This window comes from Oryctolagus cuniculus, chromosome 5 (assembly GCF_051225735.1).
Source record: "Oryctolagus cuniculus isolate XC-2025 breed Fujian yellow rabbit chromosome 5, ASM5122573v1, whole genome shotgun sequence".
Classification (NCBI taxonomy): Eukaryota; Metazoa; Chordata; class Mammalia; order Lagomorpha; family Leporidae; genus Oryctolagus; species Oryctolagus cuniculus.
Window position 1 is genome coordinate 131,065,279 of NC_142871.1, and position 21,239 is coordinate 131,086,517.

The window sequence follows — 21,239 nt, forward strand, 5'->3', positions numbered from 1 at the left end:
ATAATTCTATCACTCCTTACTGAAAATAAAACATATAAATGTTTTTGATATGTTTCTAGAGAATAGCGTATGTGTAGATTTGCTGCCGAGAAACAGTATTGAATGAGAGATAACTGAGTATCAAAAATAAGGGTATTTTATATAATTTACACTGCAAAATTTGAAAATTGGAAAGATTATTTTGTGGGTTGGAGTGGTTTTTTGTTTTTAACTCCTTAAAACTAGTAAAATTTTTCATAGTGGGTAAGAAGCCTTATTCATGTATTCATTTACCATAGATTTACCGAAATCCTGCAATGGGCCAAGTACTATTACCAATAAGACAGAAAAAGTCTCTTTCTGGAGTATACATGCTGGAGGGAAAGATGATAATAAGCAATATCAGGAATAACTCCATCAATCTGCTTATCACATGATAAGTGTTGGGAAGGGGATCATAAGAATTTTTTGAGGGCCTGGCGCTGTGGCGTGGTAGTTTAAGTATCTGCCTACAGCACCAGCATTCCATATGAGCACCATTTTGAGTCCCAACTGCTCTACTTCCAATCCAGCTCCCTGCTGATGGCCTGGGAAAGCTGTGGAGGATGGCCTAAGTGCTTGTGCGTTTACACCCACACGGGAGACCTGGAAGAAGCTCCTGGATCCTGGCTTCGGATTGGCTTGGCTCTGGCCTTTGTGGCCATTTGGGGAGTGAACTGGCAGATGGAAGACCTCTCTTTCTGTCCCTCCCTCTCTCTCTGTCTATAACTCTGCCTTTCAAGTAAATAAATAAATCTTTTTTTTTAAAAGAATTTTTTGAGTGGTGATCCCTGAAGAAATGGCATTTAAGCTGATAGCTAAGACAAGACAGGAGGAAGAGGAAAACATGATGGAGGAATGAAGTATGGCACGTATAGACTCTGAAATGAGAAGGAGCTTGGTGGGCTTAAAGAACCAAGAGAAGCAGAGAGCTGGACAATGTGATATAGCAAGTGAGCAAGGGTAGTAGGGAGGTACAAAAGGAGGCTGGAGTAGTGAGCTGGGGACAGTCCTCTTAGGATTTTATAAATCTATTCTAAATCTATTCTCAGAGCAGAGAGCTGTTAAAGGATTTATAGCAGCCTCGCCTTTTAAAAAGATAATAGGTAAAGAACTTGAATAGATATCTCTCAAAAGAAGCCAATAAATACCTGAAAAGATGCTCAACATCATTAGTCATTGAGAAAAGTCACAAAGAGGTACTGCTTCACACCCATTAGGATGGCTATCAGAAACAAAATAAAATATGGAAAAAAGCAAGTATTGGCAAGAATGTGTAGAAATTAGAATCCATGTCTGTTATTGGTAAGAATGTAGATTGGTGTAACCCCTGTGTATAAGTTTGGCAGTTCATTAAAAGGTTAATCATGGAATTACTGTATGATCTAACAATTCTACTTCTAGATATGTACCTAAAAGAATTGAAAGCAGGAATCCAAACAGATGCTCTTATACTGCTGTTCATGGCAGCATTATTCACAATAGCCATTAGATGAAAGCAGCTCAAGTGTCTACTAGCAGTTGAATGGACAAGTAAAATGTTATTGTACATACAAGGGAGATTATTAAACCTTAAAAAGGAATGAAATTCTGATACATACTGTCACATTGATAAACTTTGAAAATATTACCCAATTGAAATAAGCCTGACACAAAAGGGCAAATATCATATGATTTTACTTATATGCGGTATCTACAGTAGGCAAATTCCTAGATACTGAAAGTATAACACAATTTACCAGGTGCTGGGGATGGTGATGCATGGGGAGTTATTGTTTTATGGGTGCAGAATTTTTTTGGAATGATTTGAAAGTTCTAGAAATAGATAGTGGAGATGGCAAATGTACTTATGTTAGTGAATTAAATACTTTAAAATCATATTACAGAAACCTAATGTTACTAGCACAGTGCTAATTCCTATGCCCACTCCTCCTTCCTCCCCCAATAAAGGAGAGACCCTCAAGGTCTATTTTGTATTGCGAAGCCAATAACAAAACTGAACATTGAGTATCAACAGCATAAGTTTATTCTATGGCCGAAGAATGGAGAAGCAGGAGGTTAACTCATAAATCAATTTCTTGACTTGTTGAAGGTGGAGGAATCTTAGATATAGGATAGGAGTGAAATATACTAATGAGTAAGAAGAATGTTCATGTTTTTTCTTGGAATAGTCAGGGATTTCTTGGAACTTGGGTGCCTCCTTTTTTCCCCCTTTTTATGGTCACTGTTTCCTGTCATAGCAGCTGGAAGATGTGTTATTGAGCATGGAAGTTACATTACAGGGAAGTTTGAGGTCTACTGGAGGTTACTGAGTCAGCCATCTTAGAACCAGTTGGTTTTAGCCAGTTAGCTGACTCTGAGGCATCCTGTTCCAAAGATAAACAATTACAGGGTGGTGGTAGAAACTTAACTACACATTACCCTAGGTAACGCCAAGGAAAAGAAAAAACATCAAAAGCTATTGGTTCCATATACCATTTCACCTTTGTCTAACATTGAGACAGCTCTTCTGTCTTCTTGACTTGGGTCCTTCTGCTCAAGATGTGAACATTTGTGAAGGAGAAGGACCCTGCTCAGTACAGACCATGTGAAGGCGATGAAGTGTGTGGATGGTCAGCATGCCAGTGTGTAACATCATAGCATACAGCAGGAGCTCGGCTTTACTTTCGAGTTAAACTCAAAGCAGTGATTTTATTTTATTTTTAAAAAATGAATACTTAAGCCTTTAGGTGTCTTAACAATTGCTTCTAGTGAGACACCATTGACGATCTGCTAGTTGGCTCAAGTCTTTTTTGGTGTCTGCGGATAGCAGTGTTTTCTTGAGATAGACTTTTATTTTATAAATCTGTATAAAGTTGGCCCTTTGGATTGACCTTCAGGTGTAAGACATACTGCTTTTGTTTAGTGTTTAAAAAAGAACAAAAAGCAAATCTGAACAGAGCCAGGCTTTTCTTTTTGTTAGAATTTTGTGTCTGCTTTTATATGCTATGAGTGCCTAGAGGCATCTTAAGATGGACATGATTTTATAAATCCTAAGTAAAAGATAAATGCTTTATAGGTTTGGGGTTTGCAAGTGCGTAATGGACTATAAGTCAGTGAATCTGTTGTAATACAATAAAGTTTATTGTAGCATAAACCAATTTATCAAAAATATAGCTCATGGATTACTAGCCTAATCCATAAAATGGGCCCCACTATGGAGCATTTCATGTTAATTTACTATGCCTCCACCATGTGTATTATTGCTATCACTTATTAAACACCAGCAGTTTCTTAGAGACTGAACCAAATCAAAAGATGGAACTTGACCCAGGCTGAAAAGTTGTCTAACAACACTGTGGCACAGGAGCAAGGTAGAGGAAAAGCAGGCCTGCTTCTGTATGCATCCCCCCCCTCCTTTTTTTGGTGCCTGTGAACTAGTTTATTTTTGATTCTTAAAATATTTCTGTCCCATTCCAAAATTTGAAGTACATATATAAATGCTTATGATTCATGTGCCCTATTCATTATGGTATTAATAATGAATAGAACGCAGTAATGTTGCCAACCCTACCTTTATCCTGTCAGTAACTTTTAAGACTGACAATCCAACCACCTAGGGATTTCGAGAAATATTTTGTTCTCTTGGCTTCTGAACTCTAATAGAGCACAGTTTTTCTTTAGTTACATATCTGTGCATTCATTCCATATAAAACCTAATAGAGAATGATGTTTTCAAATGCCTTATTTTTAATACCTGTAGTCAAATTTATCTCTTATAATTGGTCTACCTCCCACTCTATTTGTGGTACATTTTTATACTCAAGTTGAGTCGATTCAGCTGCTGGTTTTGCTCTCATAATTTGGCTTGTACCTAGGGAATGCAAGTCATTTTTCATATTATCCTGAGGAAAAAAACAATCAAATGAATCTCTTAAAAATTAATAGACATTTCAAAGCCAACTGCAAGTGATTAGTTATTTTTGATCACCTGTGCTTCTGTCTTTGTTACATGAATAGTCAAAAGTTGCCTGTGGTACAGTATAATTCTGGAACAGAACAGTGGTCATTTCATTATAAATGCTTATACACCAGCCATCTGTCCCAAAGGAATTCAGGTAGCAGGGTGTCAGACTCTAGTTCTACCCATCTTGGAAATTAGTGCTAACCCTGAATTTATTTGAATAGAGGAACAAATATACTTAACTAAGGCTGATGTTGGTAATATTAAATTGAACTAACATGTAAAAATTAATTAATGTTACATTAGTTGTTGATTATTAGTATATGTGCTGCCGAAGTGAGCACAGTTGTTGATTTAAAGGTGGTACACATGATTTAAAGTTTGGTAAGCAAAGGGATGTAGACTTAGTAAATTTAGATAAAAAACTGATCTAGATAATTTTGAATATCAAAATTACTCCTGCTTATGTATAAGACATGTTAAAAGTATACATGTAGATGACACCTGCCACTCTCAGAGTGTGCTTGGATTTCACAGTTAATCACAGTGAATGCTTTTATCATTTCTCCCGCTCCTCCCAATCCCAGTCACATTTTATTGTTAGTGTTGACAATGCAGGTGTTCCTCAGACACCTCTTAATTTCCCCAAAGTAATTTACAGTTTTGTCTCTTGGGTTTTATAGTATGAACTCAGCCATTACTTTTTTATCTTAAGAAGCTAATGAATTCCTATGCATCAAGTTTGTAGGAATAGATTCATACCGAGAGATTTTTTTTACCAGATTGCTGCTTAAGTATGGTGAATTTGCTCGGAGTGATTATGGCTTCTAATAGGTAATTCTGATGTTTACTTTTTATAAATATTAGAAAGGGTACAGATTAAACTAATGCATCAGAGAAACCCAGTGACTTGGATGAAAATAAAAGATTATTTTTCTGTCACTTAACAGTCCAGGGCTGGTAGACCGACCCTCTCTCATGACCCCTCAGAACTCAGGCTTGCAAGGTGGTTCTGCCACCCTTCAGATGCGAATTCTGTGATTCCTCTGGTTGATTCCTTGATGGCAGAAGAGCACATGCCCAGTGTGTTAAGACCAAGGGTTGGAATTGTTATATGTCACTACCACTGACGCTCCATTTTACCGCAGCTTCTGGCCGAATTTAGCTGCTGGTCATATCTACTGGCCAGGGAAACTGGAAAATGCAGTCTCAAGTTCAGTAGCCATATGATAGCTAAAATTTGCTCATGAGGGAAACAAATTTTGAAGATCTGCTCTCCATCCTATATGTAGTTTTTTCTTTGTACATAACATGTCATGTTGTCAGTACTTGGGAACAAAGTGAAGCACTTTGTTTTACTCCTCTTAAAAATAAATAAAAATTAGAGAGATATGCTTACCCTTGTGTTAAAATGGGAGATTAACCCAACATATTAGGTCTGCAAAGTCAGCAGAAATTGTTAGACTAATTCTGTGTCCCACAGGATTCTTTGATAATCTGTGTGTTTTTATATATCTGAAAAAAAAAATCAGAAGGGTTATTTGTTGTTTGTGGAAGGATAATAAAAGGAAATTCAGTGAGATAAATTCTGTGAGACATATCCAAGCACTTTATAGAGGAGTGGTTTTTCCCAGCATCAACAGTATGGCTGTTGTAGTGTGAAGCCTTTGCTCATTTGGATCATCTAACTCTTGAAGTACAGATTCCTCAGGCACCCTCTCAATTCCTGTACAGTTCTCTATACCCAGAGAAAAATGCATCAAGCACACAATCCATAAATGTTTCTGATTTCTATGAGAGTTATTTCTCATGATTTAAAAAAAAGTGGCTAGGAATCATAGTGATACATTTTCTTCTCTAGGAAATTATTTTCTGATTATGATTTTGACTTCTAGTGAAGTGGTTTAACTACAGGAATACAATGTGCTGATCTGACATAGCATGTGTGCTTTCACCTGTGTGTCGAAATACTACTGTAAATTAAGAAATCGTTCTAGTACTTACGTCAGTTTAAATGACTTTACTCAGGGTGACTCATCTCCAAGTATTTGAAGACCCTGACACTGACCAGATAGCCAGCATTAGCCAGCTTCTGCTTACCTGACGTTATTACCTCTGCCCTTCATACAAACGGAGGGAGCAGGGAGGAAAAGAGGAAAGGGAGAGAATGAGTTATCCTGATCTGAGATAAAATTGTACTTCATGAGTCTTGAAAAGCTTAGCTTGAGAGCAGAGATCACAACTCTCCATGAGTTTATTTTATAATGTTTATGAAACAAAGTTGGCTTTAAGAAGTAACTGAATTTGTTACCAAAATACTGCCAAAATGAGTGTGTTATGCCAAAGCTAAAACTAGTTTCTGAATGATAAAATTAAATGACCCTGTGTTATTTAGTCAGTGTGTACATTTTTCAGAAGACTCCTAATACTGAACTTACCAAAATGCAATTCTGCATGAAAATCGTGCTCTACAGGAGACAACTTAGATAATTTTGTAGTCAAGGTATCTCATTCATTTATTAAATAAATATTGATTTAATTCTTGTTATGTGCTCCCTGTCTAATACTAATCCATTTCTCTACTTTCAGGCAAGACTACTCAATTTCCCTAGATATTTCTTACTTGCAGGGATCCTAAGGTGAAGAAAAATTTCTCAGTATACTTTGCATTTCATAATATATATTGATTACAAGTTTCTCCTGATAGTATTCTGTTGTCTGGAAATAGAAACTCAGCCAATAACCAGCTTTGCTTTAATAAATAGACCTTTTGTATTTAAAAATTATTTAAAGTTGTTTCCCAGATTTTAAAACATTGCCTGTTTATTTCAGTCAATTTCTTGTCTATTTTTTAAAGAATTATTTATTTTTGAAAGGCAGAGTTACAGAGACTGAGAGAGAGACAGAGATCTTCTGTCCTTTGGTTCACTTCTTAAATGGCCTCAGTGGGTCAGGTTGAAGCTGGGAGCCTGGAACTCCATCTGGATTACCCACATGGGTGAAGGGGCCCAAAGACTTGGTCCATCTTCTGCTGCTTTCCCAGACATATTAGCAGGGAGCTGGATCGAAAGTGCAGCACTTGTTACTCAAACCAGACCCTGTATGGGATGCTGGCATCGCAGGCAGTGGCTAACCTACTGCGTCACAGTATGCTGGCTCCCTTTTCTTGTATTTTTAATTCAGTAAATCTATAATAATTCTGATAGTGACAACAGAAAGATGAAAGTAATTGAAGGTTCACTCTCTGCTTTCTAAGAAATTTGTGTACTTGGGGGAAAAAAAAGTATGAATATGTCTTGTCACCTCCTAATAATTGAAGAGATGTCTCAAAGCAGCTTCTTGACAAGTGAACGGTATAGCCAAGAGCCAAAGGATTCAGATAGGAATGGTTTAAGAGCACAGACTGTGGAGCCACATTATCTGGATGTGAGTTGTGGCTCTGTCTTTTACTAGCTACATGTCTGACTAACTGCTTAGCTTTTCTGAGCCTCACTTCCCCCGTCTGTTAAAAACAGACAATGGTATTCAACTTACACTATTTTTTTTTTTTAAAGATTTATTTCTTTGAAAGGTAGAGTAATGGACAGGGGGAGGGTGGAGACAGACAAGGAGAGATTTTTCACCTGTTGGTTCACTCCCCAAATGCCCATAACAGCTGGACCTGGACCAGGTCAAGACTAGGATTCCAGATCTTCCTCAGGGTCTCCCACATGTATGGCAGGAACTCAAGAACTTGGGCCACCCTCTGCTGCCTTTCGAGGTGCGTTAGCAGTCAGCTGGATTGGAATCCAAGAATCTGGGACTCCGGTTGGCACATTGGCAAGGGATGCAGGTGTCCTGAGCGGTGACTTAGCCTGTTGCTCCACAACACCTGCCCCTATAGCATTATTGTGATATTTAAATTAGCGCAGAGACCAAGCCTAGCACACAGTAATCATGGAATAATAATTAATAATAATTTTAAAAGACCACTGTAGATCAAAACGTTAGAAGGTCTTGTGGTGGGATTAAGTGGAGATTTATTTGAAGGATAAATAGGATTTGAGTAATCTTAGAGGAGGGGAGATACCTATCCAGGCACACCAGGGAGATTACAGGACATGTAGAGTGGACTGAGTTGACTGGTTTGGTTGGGACAGAGTAGTCTGAAACATGAGGATTTGAAGGCAGGGCAGAAAGGCAGACTTGGGCTAACTCTCCAAGACTTCTGATGTCAGGAGTTGGGATTTAATCCTTGTAAATGATAGGGTACAAGCAGTATTCTAATTTTGATATGAGGTAGTTTGCTAGACTGGTGGAGTGGATTGGTAGAAGTGCTGGTAAGGTGATCAGATAGGCTGTCATGAACCTGGACAGGGGCCACACAGGAAAAATACAGAGGAAGAGGAATCTGCAAGAATATCATCATAGAAAAGTGAAAGCATTTGCCTGCTTCTGTGTTTTGAGTAGTTTTCTCCTGCCTAGCGTGTACTCCACTCTTATTATTTTTTTTTAACTTCAGGAGGAAAATCAGAATGAGGAACAGTCTGTGGTAGAATATCAGATTTTCAGGCATTCTTAGAGTCAAAGACTAATTGGAATTGCCTGACAGGTAGTTTGAAATGAAGGGCTGAAACTCAGAAAGAAGAACTAAAACTGAGAAGCCAGGGCTGGAGGGAGAAACACTGTTGTCATCTCCTAATATTTGAAGCCAGGGGAAGCATCAAGATCTTCAAAAAAGAGAGGGAAGAGCTGAGCCTATTCCTTGAGGAACATCTGGTATGAGGAAGCGTGATTAAGTATTGGGGAAAGACCAAGATGGTATTAACAGCTTACATTAGAAAAGTGTCTGCAAACACAGTGCAGAGTCAGCGGTGTCAGAGGCTGAGGAACAAACAGAATGAGGCCCAAAATAGTTAATGGATCTGGCAATAAGGAGGCCATCAATATTCTTGGTAAGTGAATTGTCTGTGGGACTTTAACTTGAGAAGTATGGATACGAAGGGAAGAAGAAATATAGAATTACTCTGGTTGGTTCAAGTTGATTTTAAAAAGAAATGGTAGAGGCTGGCGCCGTGGCTCACTAGGCTAATCCTCCACCTGCGGCGCTGGCACAGCAGGTTCTAGTTCTGGTCGGAGCACCGGATTCTGTCCCCATTGCTCCTCTTCCAGTCCAGCTCTCTGCTGTGGCCTGGGAGTGCAGTGGAGGATGGCCCAAGTCCTTGGGCCCTGCACCCGCATGGGAGACTGGGAGAGGCACCTGGATCCTGGCTTTAGATCAGCATGGTGCGCCGGCCACAGCGGCCATTGAGGGGTGAACCAACGGAAAAGGAAGACCTTTCTCTTTGTCTTTCTCTCTCTCTCACTGTCCACTCTGCCTGTCAGTAAATAAATAAATAAATAAATAGAAAGAAAAAAGAAATGGTAGATGTGCACATTTTAGGAGAGAGAAGCCAGTGGAGAGATTAGAGATTGGGCAGAGGGAGGTAGAATGAACTGGCAAAGAACTAGAGCAAGGCTGGCGCCTTGGCTCACTAGGCTAATCCTCCACCTAGCGGCGCTGGCACACCAGGTTCTAGTCCCGGTCGGGGCGCCGGATTCTGTCCTGGTTGCCCCTCTTCCAGGCCAGCTCTCTGCTGTGGCCAGGGAGTGCAGTGGAGGATGGCCCAAGTGCTTGGGCCCCGCACCCCATGGGAGACCAGGATAAGTACCTGGCTCCTGCCATCGGATCAGCGCGGTGTGCCAGCCGCAGTGTGCCGGCTGCGGCGGCCACTGGAGGGTGAACCAACGGCAAAGGAAGACCTTTCTCTCTGTCTCTCTCTCTCTCTCTCACTGTCCACTCTGCCTGTCAAAAAAAAAATAAATAATAACTAGAGCAGATGGGATGGATAGGATAGTACTGGACACCTCGCAGGTATTTATTTGAAAAATAGTATATAAAGGTGTGACTAGAGGCTGGCACTGTGGTGTGGCATGTAAAGCTACCTCTTGTAGCTCTGGCATCCCATATGGGTGCCAGTTTGAGTACTGGCTGCTCTATTTCCAATCCAACTTCCTGCTGACATGCTTGGGAAAACAATAGAAGATGGTGCAAGTCTTTGGGCCCCTGCACCCATGTGGGAGATCTGGATGAAGCTCCTTGTTCCTGGCTTTGGCCTGGCCCAGCTCTGGCCACTGCGGCCATTTGGAGCGTGAACCAGTGGATGGAAGATCTCTCTTTCTCTTTTCCTCTCTCATTCCCTATACTCTGCCTTTCAAATAAATAAATAAATAAAATCTTAAAAAAAAAAAGAGATTATTTGAAAAGCAGAGTTTGAGAGAGAAGGGACAGAGAGAAATCTTCCATGCACTGGTTTACTCCCCAAAAGGCCACAATGACCAGGCCGAAGCCAGGAGCCTCTTCCAGGTTTCCCACATGAGTACAGGGGTCCAAGGACTTGGGTCATCCTCCTCTACCTTCTCAGGTCACTAGTAGGGAACTGGAACAGAAGTAGAGCAGCCAGGACACGAACCGGCACTCACGTGGGATGGTGGTACTGCAAGCCATGACTTAAACCTGCTGCGCCACAGCAGCAGCTCCATGAATAAATATTAAAAAACAAAAACAAATAAACAAACAGCTGTGACTGAAAGGAAGGAGGCAGACTAGTTGTAAAAACCGTGTTCGGGGCCAGCACTGTGGCATAGTAGCTAAAGCCGCTGCCTGCATTGCCGGCATCCCATTTGGACACCCAGTTGCTCCACTTGTGATCCAGCTCTCTACTATGGCCTGGGAAAGTAGTAGAAGATGGCCCAGGTCCTTGGACCCCTGCACCCACATGGAAGACCCAAAAGAAACTCCTGGCTTCAGATCAGCACAGCTGTGGCCGTTCTAGCCATCTGGGGAATGAACCAGCAGATGGAAGACCTCTCTCTCTCTGTCTCTGTCTCTCTCTCTCTCTCTGTCTCTCTCTCTCTGTAACTCTGCTTTTCAAATAAAATAAATAAATCTTAGGGAAAAAAAATGGCATTCAACTTAGAAGTTGAGTACACTTGGGATGCCCACATCCCGTATCAGAGTGCCTAGGTTCAGGTCCTGGCTGTGTTTCCAGTTCCAGCTTTCTGCTGATGCACACCCGGGGAGGCAGCATGTGGGACCCATTTGGAGCCTTGGTTTGAGTTTCTTCTCTGGCTTCAAGTTTTGTATTGGCCCAACCCCAGCTGTTGCAGGCATTTGGGGAGTGAATACTGTAGATGGAAGATTCTCTCAATCGATTGCTCACTTTCAAATAAGTAAATGAAAATAGAAAAGCAGTAGAGAAGAGGTGAAGGTCTGCAGATTAACCCATGAGGAGTTATAGTCTATGATGAAAGTAGGAAATGAGCTAACCAGGGAGGCTGTTGAGGACAGTGATGGTGCTTACTATCTGCTGTGTATCAGGCACCATGCTAAGTGTTTCCATGATTATCTCATTGTTCCCCCTATAAGGTACTGTTTCTCCACTTTGTAGATGGAGAATTTAAGACCCCCCCCCCAAAAAAAAAAGATTAATGATTTGCCCACAACTAGACATTTAGTAAAGAGCAGAGTGGGGATCTAAGCCCCTTGACTTCGCAGATCACGATCTTATCCATTGGGCTGCTTTTGCTTGGGCCTTGGAAAGTGAATGGGAGATTTGGGACATTCACAAACATTTAGGTCATTTACGGTGGGGAGGAAGTCATAAGCTACGTGCTTTTAAATCTTTAATAGCAGCAGATTTAAAAAAGGAACTTTGCTGTTATTCTAAAAGTAATATGAGAGGGCTTCAAAAAGTTCATAGAAAGATGAAATTAAAAAGTAAATTTATTTTGCTGCAAAGAATTTTGAAATTCATGTGTATGAGGGGTTTTCAAAAAGTGCATAGAAATTTGTGTTATCAAAAAACTATGTAAGATTTCAAAATTTTTGCACCAAAATCAACTTTACCATTCCATTTTACACAAACATATTGAAATATCCTTGTTTGTTGAAGTGAAATCAGGAAATAAAGTATAAATTTGAACACAATTATTCTAAACCCAAAGATAACTAATATTGACAATTTTATGCATTTTATGTCATTTTTAAATTATTTGTTTCTTTCTGCAAAATTGGATAATAACATGTGTGTATATATACTTAGATAAATAGTTTTGTGGTATTTCTATTTAAAATTTTAACCAGAGTAGTATTTAATGTCATCAAATATACCATAACATTTTCATCATTTCTCTCTTATTGAACAGCCAGGTCATATCTGTGTTTTGCTCTTATAAACTGCTATAGTGGTCATCTTTCTTTGTCTACAGTTTTTATTGTTGCCTCAGGCTATATATTAGTCAGGACTCTGGTTGTAAGCAGTAAGAGCCCACCTTGAACTAGCTAAGAGAAAACCAGAAATTTTTCAGCTTGTGCAGCTGCTGAAACAGCAAGGATGTGGCTGGGCCTCTGGGGTAATTGGAGCTAGAGAAAAGGCGGATACCTCAGCACCTCTCCACTCATTGTTCCTGGTTCTTTCTGCATGTTCCTTTGTTGAAACAAGTTCTCTCTATACCCTCAGAAATGTGACCAGAGATAGCTTCTGAGCACTGCTGACAGCATGAACAGCACAGTGGGACTACAGCTTGCTTCCCCACCCCCTAATTTTATTATGAAAATTTTCAAACAAAAAAGCAAAGTTGGAAGAATGTTAGGGGCCAGCACCATGGTGTAGTGATTTAAGCCACCGCCTGTAGCACCAGCATCCCTTGGGGTGTGGGTTTGTCCAGGCTGCTGCACTTTCTATCCAGCTAATGTACCTGGGAAATCAGTGAAAGATGGCCCAAGTGCTTGGACCCCTGCCACCCATGTGAGAGACCCAGATGAAGATCCTGCTTCCTGGCCTTGGCCTGGCCCAGCCCTGGCTGTTGTGTCCATTTGGGGAGTGAACCAGCAGTTGGAAGATCAGTCTCTTTCTCTGTTTCCCTGTAACTCTACCCTTCAAATAAATAAATAAATATATAAATCTTAAAAAAATTTTAAGTGACACTTTACTATAGTTTTATATATGTATAAATACAAGTGTGTTACTATAATGTATCACCTGTCAATCAATGCTTTTTTTTAAAGTACATCTTCAAAATTGATCACAGATACCAGCATACTCCCTTCTGAAAACTTCAGCATGCATATCATAAATTAAGTTCAATATTTTCTTGCACTTTTGTTGTAAAATTTACATACGAAGAATTTTACACAAGTATTAAGTTAGTTTTCAGTGACACTTGACAAATCTGTATACCTGTGTATCCCAAGCCCTTCTGAAACTCAGTTTTTATGACCCTAAGGTCAGAATATTTCAGGAAATGTCTATAACTGGTCCACTTTGGATCTGGCACCCATCTTTGAGCTCACATAGTTAGAGTAAAGCAAGCAGCATTTCTTATGTGCAAGAAGATGGCGTGCAGGCAGATAGCACTATAGACATCTGCAAGAGAGCGCTTCCTGGAAGTTGAATTCAGCGCTGTTCAAAAGGCACGTGTATCAGTTACATCTTTAGAAGAAGGCCTCTAATGTCCCACGCTGATGATTTCTTTTTTCTGTGTACCTCTGCCCCATTTTTTTCTCTATTTGTTTTGTGTGTCTTTAAAAAAAACAAAAAACATAGATTGTAAGCCGGCGCCGCGGCTCACTAGGCTAATCCTCCGCCTGCGGCGCCAGCACCCCGGGTTCTAATCCCGGTCGGTGCGCCGGATTCTGTCCCGGTTGCCCCTCTTCTAGGCCAGCTCTCTGCTGTGGCCAGGGAGTGCAGTGGAGGATGGCCCAAGTGCTTGGGCCCTGCACCCCATAGGAGACCAGGAGAAGCACCTGGCTCCTGGCTTCGGATCAGCGCGGTGCGCTGGCCGCGGCGGCCATTGGAGGGTGAACCAACAGCAAAGGAAGACCTTTCTCTTTGTCTCTCTCTCTCTCACTGTCCACTCTGCCTGTCAAAAAAAAAAAAAAAAAAAGTAAAACATAGATTGTAAGCCCTTAACAGTAAAGACCAGTTCTTTTCAAATCTAACCTTATCCCTTGTACAATGCATGTGATGGTAGGTGTTCAACTGCTCCTCCAACCAGACAGATGCTTTATGTAGTCAGTAAAGGTGCTTTCAGCTGCACACAAGGAAAATCCGTGACTCAAAGAGGCTTAAATAATAAGGGAGTAAAAGTAGAAAGATTGGCCAGCATAAGGGTCAATTAACTTAGTGGTTTAATGATATGAGTATTGTCAAGATCCTGGGCCATCATTTTTATGAGAGCTTTGCCTTCAAACTGTATCATGAATAGTTAGAAGATGTTACAAGTCCCCACATAACACCTAGACTCAGAAATATCTCTTCCCTTCATTGCTCAAAGAACTAAGAAACTTTTTCTAGAAACCTACTGGAGACCTCCATACATCAGTGGCCAGAACTGGTTGAAGTTACCACCCCCATATCTGTCACTGGTGAAGATAATGGAACCATGGTGATTGCTGTTCAAGATTTACACCTAGAAAGAGCATACCTCCTCTTTTCACATGGGGAAGAGAGGATACTGATGCACAAAAGATCTCTGCTAGTAAGAAAGAAGGAAGGGAAATTCTGTAGACAGAGTCTGTTACATAGCAGTATTCTTTTTAAAAAAGATTTATTTATTTGAAAGGCAGAGTTAGAGAGAGGCAGAGGCAGAGAGAGAGAGAGAGAGAGAGGTCTTCCATTCGATGATCCATTCCTCAAATGGCTGCAGCAGCTGGAGCTGAGCTGATCTGAAGCCAGGAGCCAGGAGCTTCTTCTAGATCTCTCACACAGGTGCAAGGGCCCAACGCTAGGGCTATCAGCTACTGCCTTCCTAGACCATAGCAGAGAGTTGGATTGGAAACGGAGCAGCTGGGACTCAAACCGGTGTCCATATGGGATGCCGGCACTGCAGGCGTTGGCTCCACTTGCTATGCCACAGCACCGGCCCCAGCAGTATTCTTTATGAAAATGTTTTTTTTGTTCCTCCAAAGTTAATAATGTTGAGGCCTATTAGGGGAATTCTACATTTATTTATTTATTATTACTGCCTGAATGCTTTCTCAGTTGGTGACATTAGATATTATGTTGGCCCTGGTCTTTTAGGTTTTTGTATTTTTCATTTCTTCCAAGAATTTATCAGTCTTTGGTTCTTACTGTATTTTTAAAATGTGCATTTTAATGATCCCTTCTTAATTTCATCTGGAATTAGCTCCTATAAGCCTGGGTTCTCTGGAAAACAGATTCTGAGGCAAGGATTAAAGTGTTGGTGCTTTCTTTGAGAGATAGAGATCTGTAAGGATAAAGCAAAAGGAAGCAAAACAAGGAATGAAGCAAAGAAATGGAGTTGCTGTGTTAGAAAGCTAGCTTTTGCTTCACAGCAAGCTATGAAGAGATTTAGCAGGTCATTCAAAAAGTATGTTCATCCTTGCCAACGGAATTTCTCTGAAAGAATTGCATTGAGAAGGTAAACACCACTTAGCACAGTCCTTGAAAAAGAGAAGGAAAGGGGAAAAGTATCTGCCTGATTTCCTCCTGTCTCCTGTTCCTAGTTGGTGGAGGTTTGCTTCCAAGGGAGCAAACTCCTCTCTAGGCCCCTACTACATCATTCAGGCCCCTGTGACCACTTAGGATGCTAGATTCCCTGTCCTGTGGTGTAGTATTTTGTACAAGTCCCAAAGTGACATGAGTAGGGCACCAGCTAAGCGAAAAGAATAAAGGGGACACGAGGGAGGAAACCACGGGCGGAGGAAAGTTTGCTGCGGGTGTCTGAGAATATCCACAGAGTTGGTGTCTCAACACCCCTACCAAGGTTGAAGTCGATTTTTTTTTTTTTTTTTTTTTTTTGCCATAGCATTACTTTGGTATTTGATTAGTTTCACAAAGTAAGCTGGCTACTGCTTTTGTGATTCAAGATTCTAAAGTTTAAGATAATCACCTTATGGACTGCTTTACTTTTCTCTAGTCTGGGAATCTCTTATAAGAAGTGTTGGCAGTGTTCCACAGCTCTTAAATCATATTGGTTGCGATGGCTCTAGATCAACATCGACTCCTTAGCAGTCATTCTGAAATATGACTGAGAGAGTGGAGTGGCTCTGGGCACCCTTAGATTGTTAACCCTTCAAGTTTATCGGGATTTATGGCCTCTGTCGAGCTGTAGACACTTGGAAATCCTCTGAGTACAGACTTTGAATTTCTCAAAGTCCTTATAAGGCCAACTTCTTTTCAAAGGGAGCAATTTTTGCCCTTTTTTCAGAATGCAGTGAGAAGATTGTGTAGAATTGGTGGCAGAAGAGGCGCAATCTGGTGGAATGAATGAAGGAATATCTGTTGTGGGTTGGTTTGGTTTTTGTATTCATCATATATGTCTTCCATTAAATATCTTTTTGCTTTTTCTGTTAATGTAGTTTACTCAGATTGCTATGACTGCCTAATAGATATTATAGAATAATGGTAGCTGTTTTCGTGTGGGAGATTAAAGGATGAGCTTGGCAGAGATGAATGTTAATTGGGTGCATCTGATAAGCCTGAGGAGGCTTCCTGCTTCTGTGTCATCATTAGAAATTGAGGCAGACCATTTGGACGTTGCCAGCACGTCACCAGCAGGCTGCTTTTGACTTACTCTGAGTTGTCCACACTGCCTCACTAGCATGCCACAGTGTAGGGCTGGTGGCCCTCTGAGCTGCATTGGAGGCATGGGAATTTACCAGTCTCTCAAGATTTTTCAAAGTGTTGTGAAAGGATTTGTGGTTTTTCATCTGACTTTAATGCCTGGACTTAACCTAGGGACATAAAGTCACAGTTCCAAACATAGTTCTTTATGATTAATTGAACCCTTCTTCTCCTTATATTTTTTTAAATTCAAGGAATGGCTGAGTGTTATTTATTTAATATAATCTTGAAGATAAAGGCTCCCTCCCCCCATTTTCCTGGACCAGTGAAGATGATCGCCTTTCTCTTTTGTTTACCTTTGGTGCTTGTTTTCTGCCCTTAGGTATGAGGCTATTTGTAGGGCTTATTTAAGGTGAGATATTTTCTCCTTTTGGAAGCTGTACTTATGAGCTAGAATCATAAAAATTCAAGAATTGTGCCAAATTTTCTTTTGTTGATGACTGTGATTTAGCCTGTTATGTAACTGTAATGTATAATTTACACATCCTGAAGATCATCAGTCTCTGTACAGAGTGACTATATTTAACCCTCACTTCTTTGGAAAAAGAGAACATTACCAATTATCTTTGAAACTATGTTTGTGAGACAATGCACATTGATCCACCCTCTGTCTCTATTTTTTATTTTTTGTGCATCAAGTAGTTCTTTATGATTCTTTGCTTTTCATGTGTAAGAGCTCAGAGGAGAAAGAGAAACTTAGCTGTGGATGACTCTATCTTGGAGCTTCCCATTGCTTATGTTGTCTAAACTAAGAATAATAGACTTAATATCTCCTCCTTGCTCTTAATATGCAGGCCCAGAGAGGGGGAAAAAAAAAGGTGCAGGGTAATCTCTTCCCATTGTTATCTTTTAGTTGGGGAGTAGGGAGTGTGGAAAGAGAATATTGAAATAAATTACTTAATGGTTAACAATTGTATGCTTAATAGTGAGAAATAACACTTTTTACTCTACCATGATGCCACTAGTTCCTGTGTGATTTTAAGTTGTTGAGAAAGAAGATGGTTAATGTTAATTTCCTCATATCTTGGCGTTTGAGAGTCAAGTCCAGTTTTAAACTCAAATTCCATAATGGTGTCTTTTAAACAAATTGACTTATTTACCACCCAGCATTTTGCCTCATTGCCCTGCCGCAGGCTCTGTTTATATGAACTTGTCATGATGTAAGAGGAAATGTTGACTGTTTTCATAGAGGACTGTGTTTCCTTATAAAAAGAAAGCCTTGAATAAGAAAATGATGTTCTCATTAAATCAGCCCTTTAAGAGTAGGTAGGAAGAATTGCTATCGATCTAATGGATTTAATAGTTCATATACAAAGTCTGTGGAATAGAAGTAATATTCTGCAGCTGAGTAACTGTAGATTAATCCATCTTCAGACAGAATTCTGGAAGCATCTGTAACACTGGAAAATTACTTTTTCTTTCCTTTTTTCTGGCACAATTGGACCAAATGTGTTTCCCAAATACTTTTGAATTAAATTATATCCACATAAGTAGGTCTACTAAAAATTATGTGAAAAATTGAAATACAATCATAAAACATAAAAGTTAGGTTCTTTTTGGCTACGTTTACTCTGCCAGTGTGGAAGGGCTGCAATGTTGAAGGGTAACCAGAGGTCACTTGTAGAAATTCTTCCTTTGTTAGATGGCTCTGTAGCAGCTAGTGGTGGTTCGTTTTAGTGTTCAGTTGGAGGAAGTAGTCCTTTTAACATGGGTGGTGAAGTCAGACTTTTAAGCTTCTCTTCAAGGTCTCGCCTTGACACTTCTAAAACCTTTTGCTTTTATTTCACCCACTGAAAGCGCATCAGTAAGCCCACCTTCTTTGTCAGAAAAGGCCAGTCATTCCCTTTCCCCTTCCTGCCCTAACCTTTAATTTAGAGTGTTTGGTTCTGTGAAGATATGGGGACTCCCAGGACATGTGAAAATTTTAATAGGTATGAGTGACATTCTAGAAACGTATTTGTAAGACATGAAAAAAGATGGGCTTCATTTGTGTTTCATTTTCGTTTAAATTACATATTCCATTCATAAATTAAAATTCATAAATAAAAAATAACACCTACAAGGCATTCGATTTGGATGATGTGTGCTGTTTGGAGGTTCTCAAGGAAATGAAAAGTAAAATAATAGTAATAACAACTGTAGTTCTGTTAAAAATGAAAAATGCAGAAGGAGTTGGAATTTTTATAAATAAACAGCTAACAGAAGAATAGACAGACATGTATTAGGAATAGCAGTGGTATCATACTTTTCTATAGACCATTGCAGTTTACAAAGCACTTCTCACATCCTCCATCTGAGTTTAGTTTGGCTGTACGTGATAGCAGGGGGTGACTTACTTGGACTCCCATGGTGTCTTTAGCCTTAAGATCTCTGGATCTAAATCTTCACACCAGCGATTTTAATTGGCATTCTTGCTGTACTGCATTATTAGACTGGTTGAATAGTCATAGTCTGCTATTGGTGACAGCTGTTCTTCTTCATGTTTAATCCTTTCCCTCCTCTGATTCTCTCATCACTGTCTCTTTCCAGTTTGAAAACTAGAGCATATGTAGCCATCTTTATTTACTTTTGTTCTATGCTAGCATTTGCCATCTACTAAATGAGATTGTCCTTTATGAGACAGCTGGCAATTTGTTTCTATAGTCAAGATTCATATACCGCATTTTGGTGCTTGGGATGTGTTAATAATTCTACAAAGTAAAAATAACATCTAAGCAAGTACTGTGCTGGAGTTGGTAAACTATAGGTAGCCCTACCACCTCTCCTTACTCCAAATTACCACCTGAGATGTGTCTATTTGATGACATTGATACTTTGCTTATCTACCCCACATCTCCTGATAGTTTTATAGCCAATGGTAGGCTGTGACATTAGCTATAAATAGACATGTGTATGTGTTTTCTGTTTTTCTCTAAAGTGGAATCATTCCTTGGGTTCCCTTTTAAAAGCAGTACTCTTACTTTTATTTTAATATTAGCCTAAGAAATATTTCTTCTCTTCCATTTACATTGGAGTTATTGAAAACATCATGGAACTTATTATAACTAAGATGGGAGCACTTCCTAAAATGTATTTTTATTAAATGAATAGCATAAGCCACCGCCTGCAGTGCTGGCATCCCTTGTGGGCACCAGTTCGAGTCCTGGTTGCTCCACTTCCCATCCAGCTCCCTGTTAATGTGTTTGGAAAGCAGCGGAAGATGGCCCGAGTGCTTGGACCCCTGCCACCTACGTGGGAGACCCAGATGAAGCTCTTAGCTTTGGCCTGGCCCAGCCCTGGCTGTTGCGGCCATTTAGGGAGTGACCCAGTGAATCAACGATCTCTCTCTGTCTTTCCTTCTCTCTTTCTGTAACTCTGGCTTTCAAAATAATAAATCTTTTTTAAAAATTCCCATTAAAAAAAAGAAAAATTTCATAAGCCACATTAACCTCATGGTTCCCTGGGCTAAAATAGATTCCCTGGTTAGGGACTTGTGTAAGGATGGAGCACCATGAACTTCTTGAAATTAATAATTGGAATGTATGGCACAACCCAGTTAAGAACTGCTGTACTGGGACTGGAATTGTTTCATAGCAGGTAAAGCTACCACCTGTAATGCTGGCATCTCATATGGGTGCTGGTTTATGTTCTGGCTGCTCCACTTCCCATCCAGCTCCCTGCTAACGGCCTGGGAAAAGCAGCAGAAGATGGTTCAAGTGCTTGGGCTCCTGCCACCCACGTGGGAGATCTGAATGAAGTGCCTGGTTCCTGGTTCTGACTTGACCCAACCTTGGCCTTTGGGGCTGTGTGGGGAGTGAACTAATGAATGGAAAATCAATCTTTCTCTCTTTCTCTCTCTCTCTGTATCTCTGACTTTCAAATAAATAAATAAAAAAGAACTACTGTACTTAACATTGCTTTTGGCATTGGTTCTTATTGTACCTTTTTAAATTTTGCTATTTTTAAACTACACATATTTAATACCTTATGTTTACATTACTTGTATCACAATATTAAACTTTAGCATTAGGCTACATGGAAGTACAGAAGTCTCAACCACACCATTCTATCACTGTAGTAGCTAGTTGAATATATTTAGATAAGGAATAATTTACAATTTGCATCTTTAGTTAAAGCTCACTTCTTAAGGATTACGAAGACGTCCTGACATTTATAAAACTATTGATGACCACCTTCAAAAGTATTGTTTGTGTGTATGTGTGTGTGTGTGTGTGTGTGTGTTTTGTGTCTACCAAAGGGTCTAACAAAGAGGTTTATATCCCAGCAACACTGCCCACTCTGTTATGGAAGCTGATAAAAATTCTGTAGAGCATGTTACCTAAAGGTGTTAAAGAATCCAATTCAGGGACATGTCTGGGCAGTAGTTAAGATGCTCATACTGGAATGCCTGAGTTTGAATCCTAGCCGCCCTCCAGATTCTAGCTTCCTGCTAATGTGCGTCCTGGAACACAGCAGTTGGACAGCTCATGTAGTTCGGTCCTTGTCATCTAGATAGAAGTGAATTGAATTTCCTTGCTGCTGATCAAGCAATGGCCCTTGCAGGCATTGGGGGAGTAAACCAGCAGATGTAAGAACTCTGTTTGTTTCTCTGTGTGTGTGTGTTTCTCTCT

General features: G+C 40.1%; 1 protein-coding gene across 7 annotated transcripts in view; it reads left to right on the top strand.

Moving 5' to 3' along the window:
* The window catches only part of BTBD9 (BTB domain containing 9), a 449,433-nt gene that overhangs the window by 91,421 nt on the left and 336,773 nt on the right, over positions 1-21,239 (top strand). For 2 of the 7 annotated variants that reach the window (XM_089333972.1, XM_089333973.1), the window contains one exon: positions 552-20,896. The exons of the other annotated variants lie outside the window; for them this stretch is intronic. In XM_089333972.1, coding sequence (XP_089190098.1) covers positions 552-747 — 196 coding nt within the window. In that variant the 3' untranslated portion in view covers positions 748-20,896. Of the gene's footprint in view, positions 1-551; positions 20,897-21,239 lie in introns of those variants that run through there. 7 annotated transcript variants of the gene reach the window in all.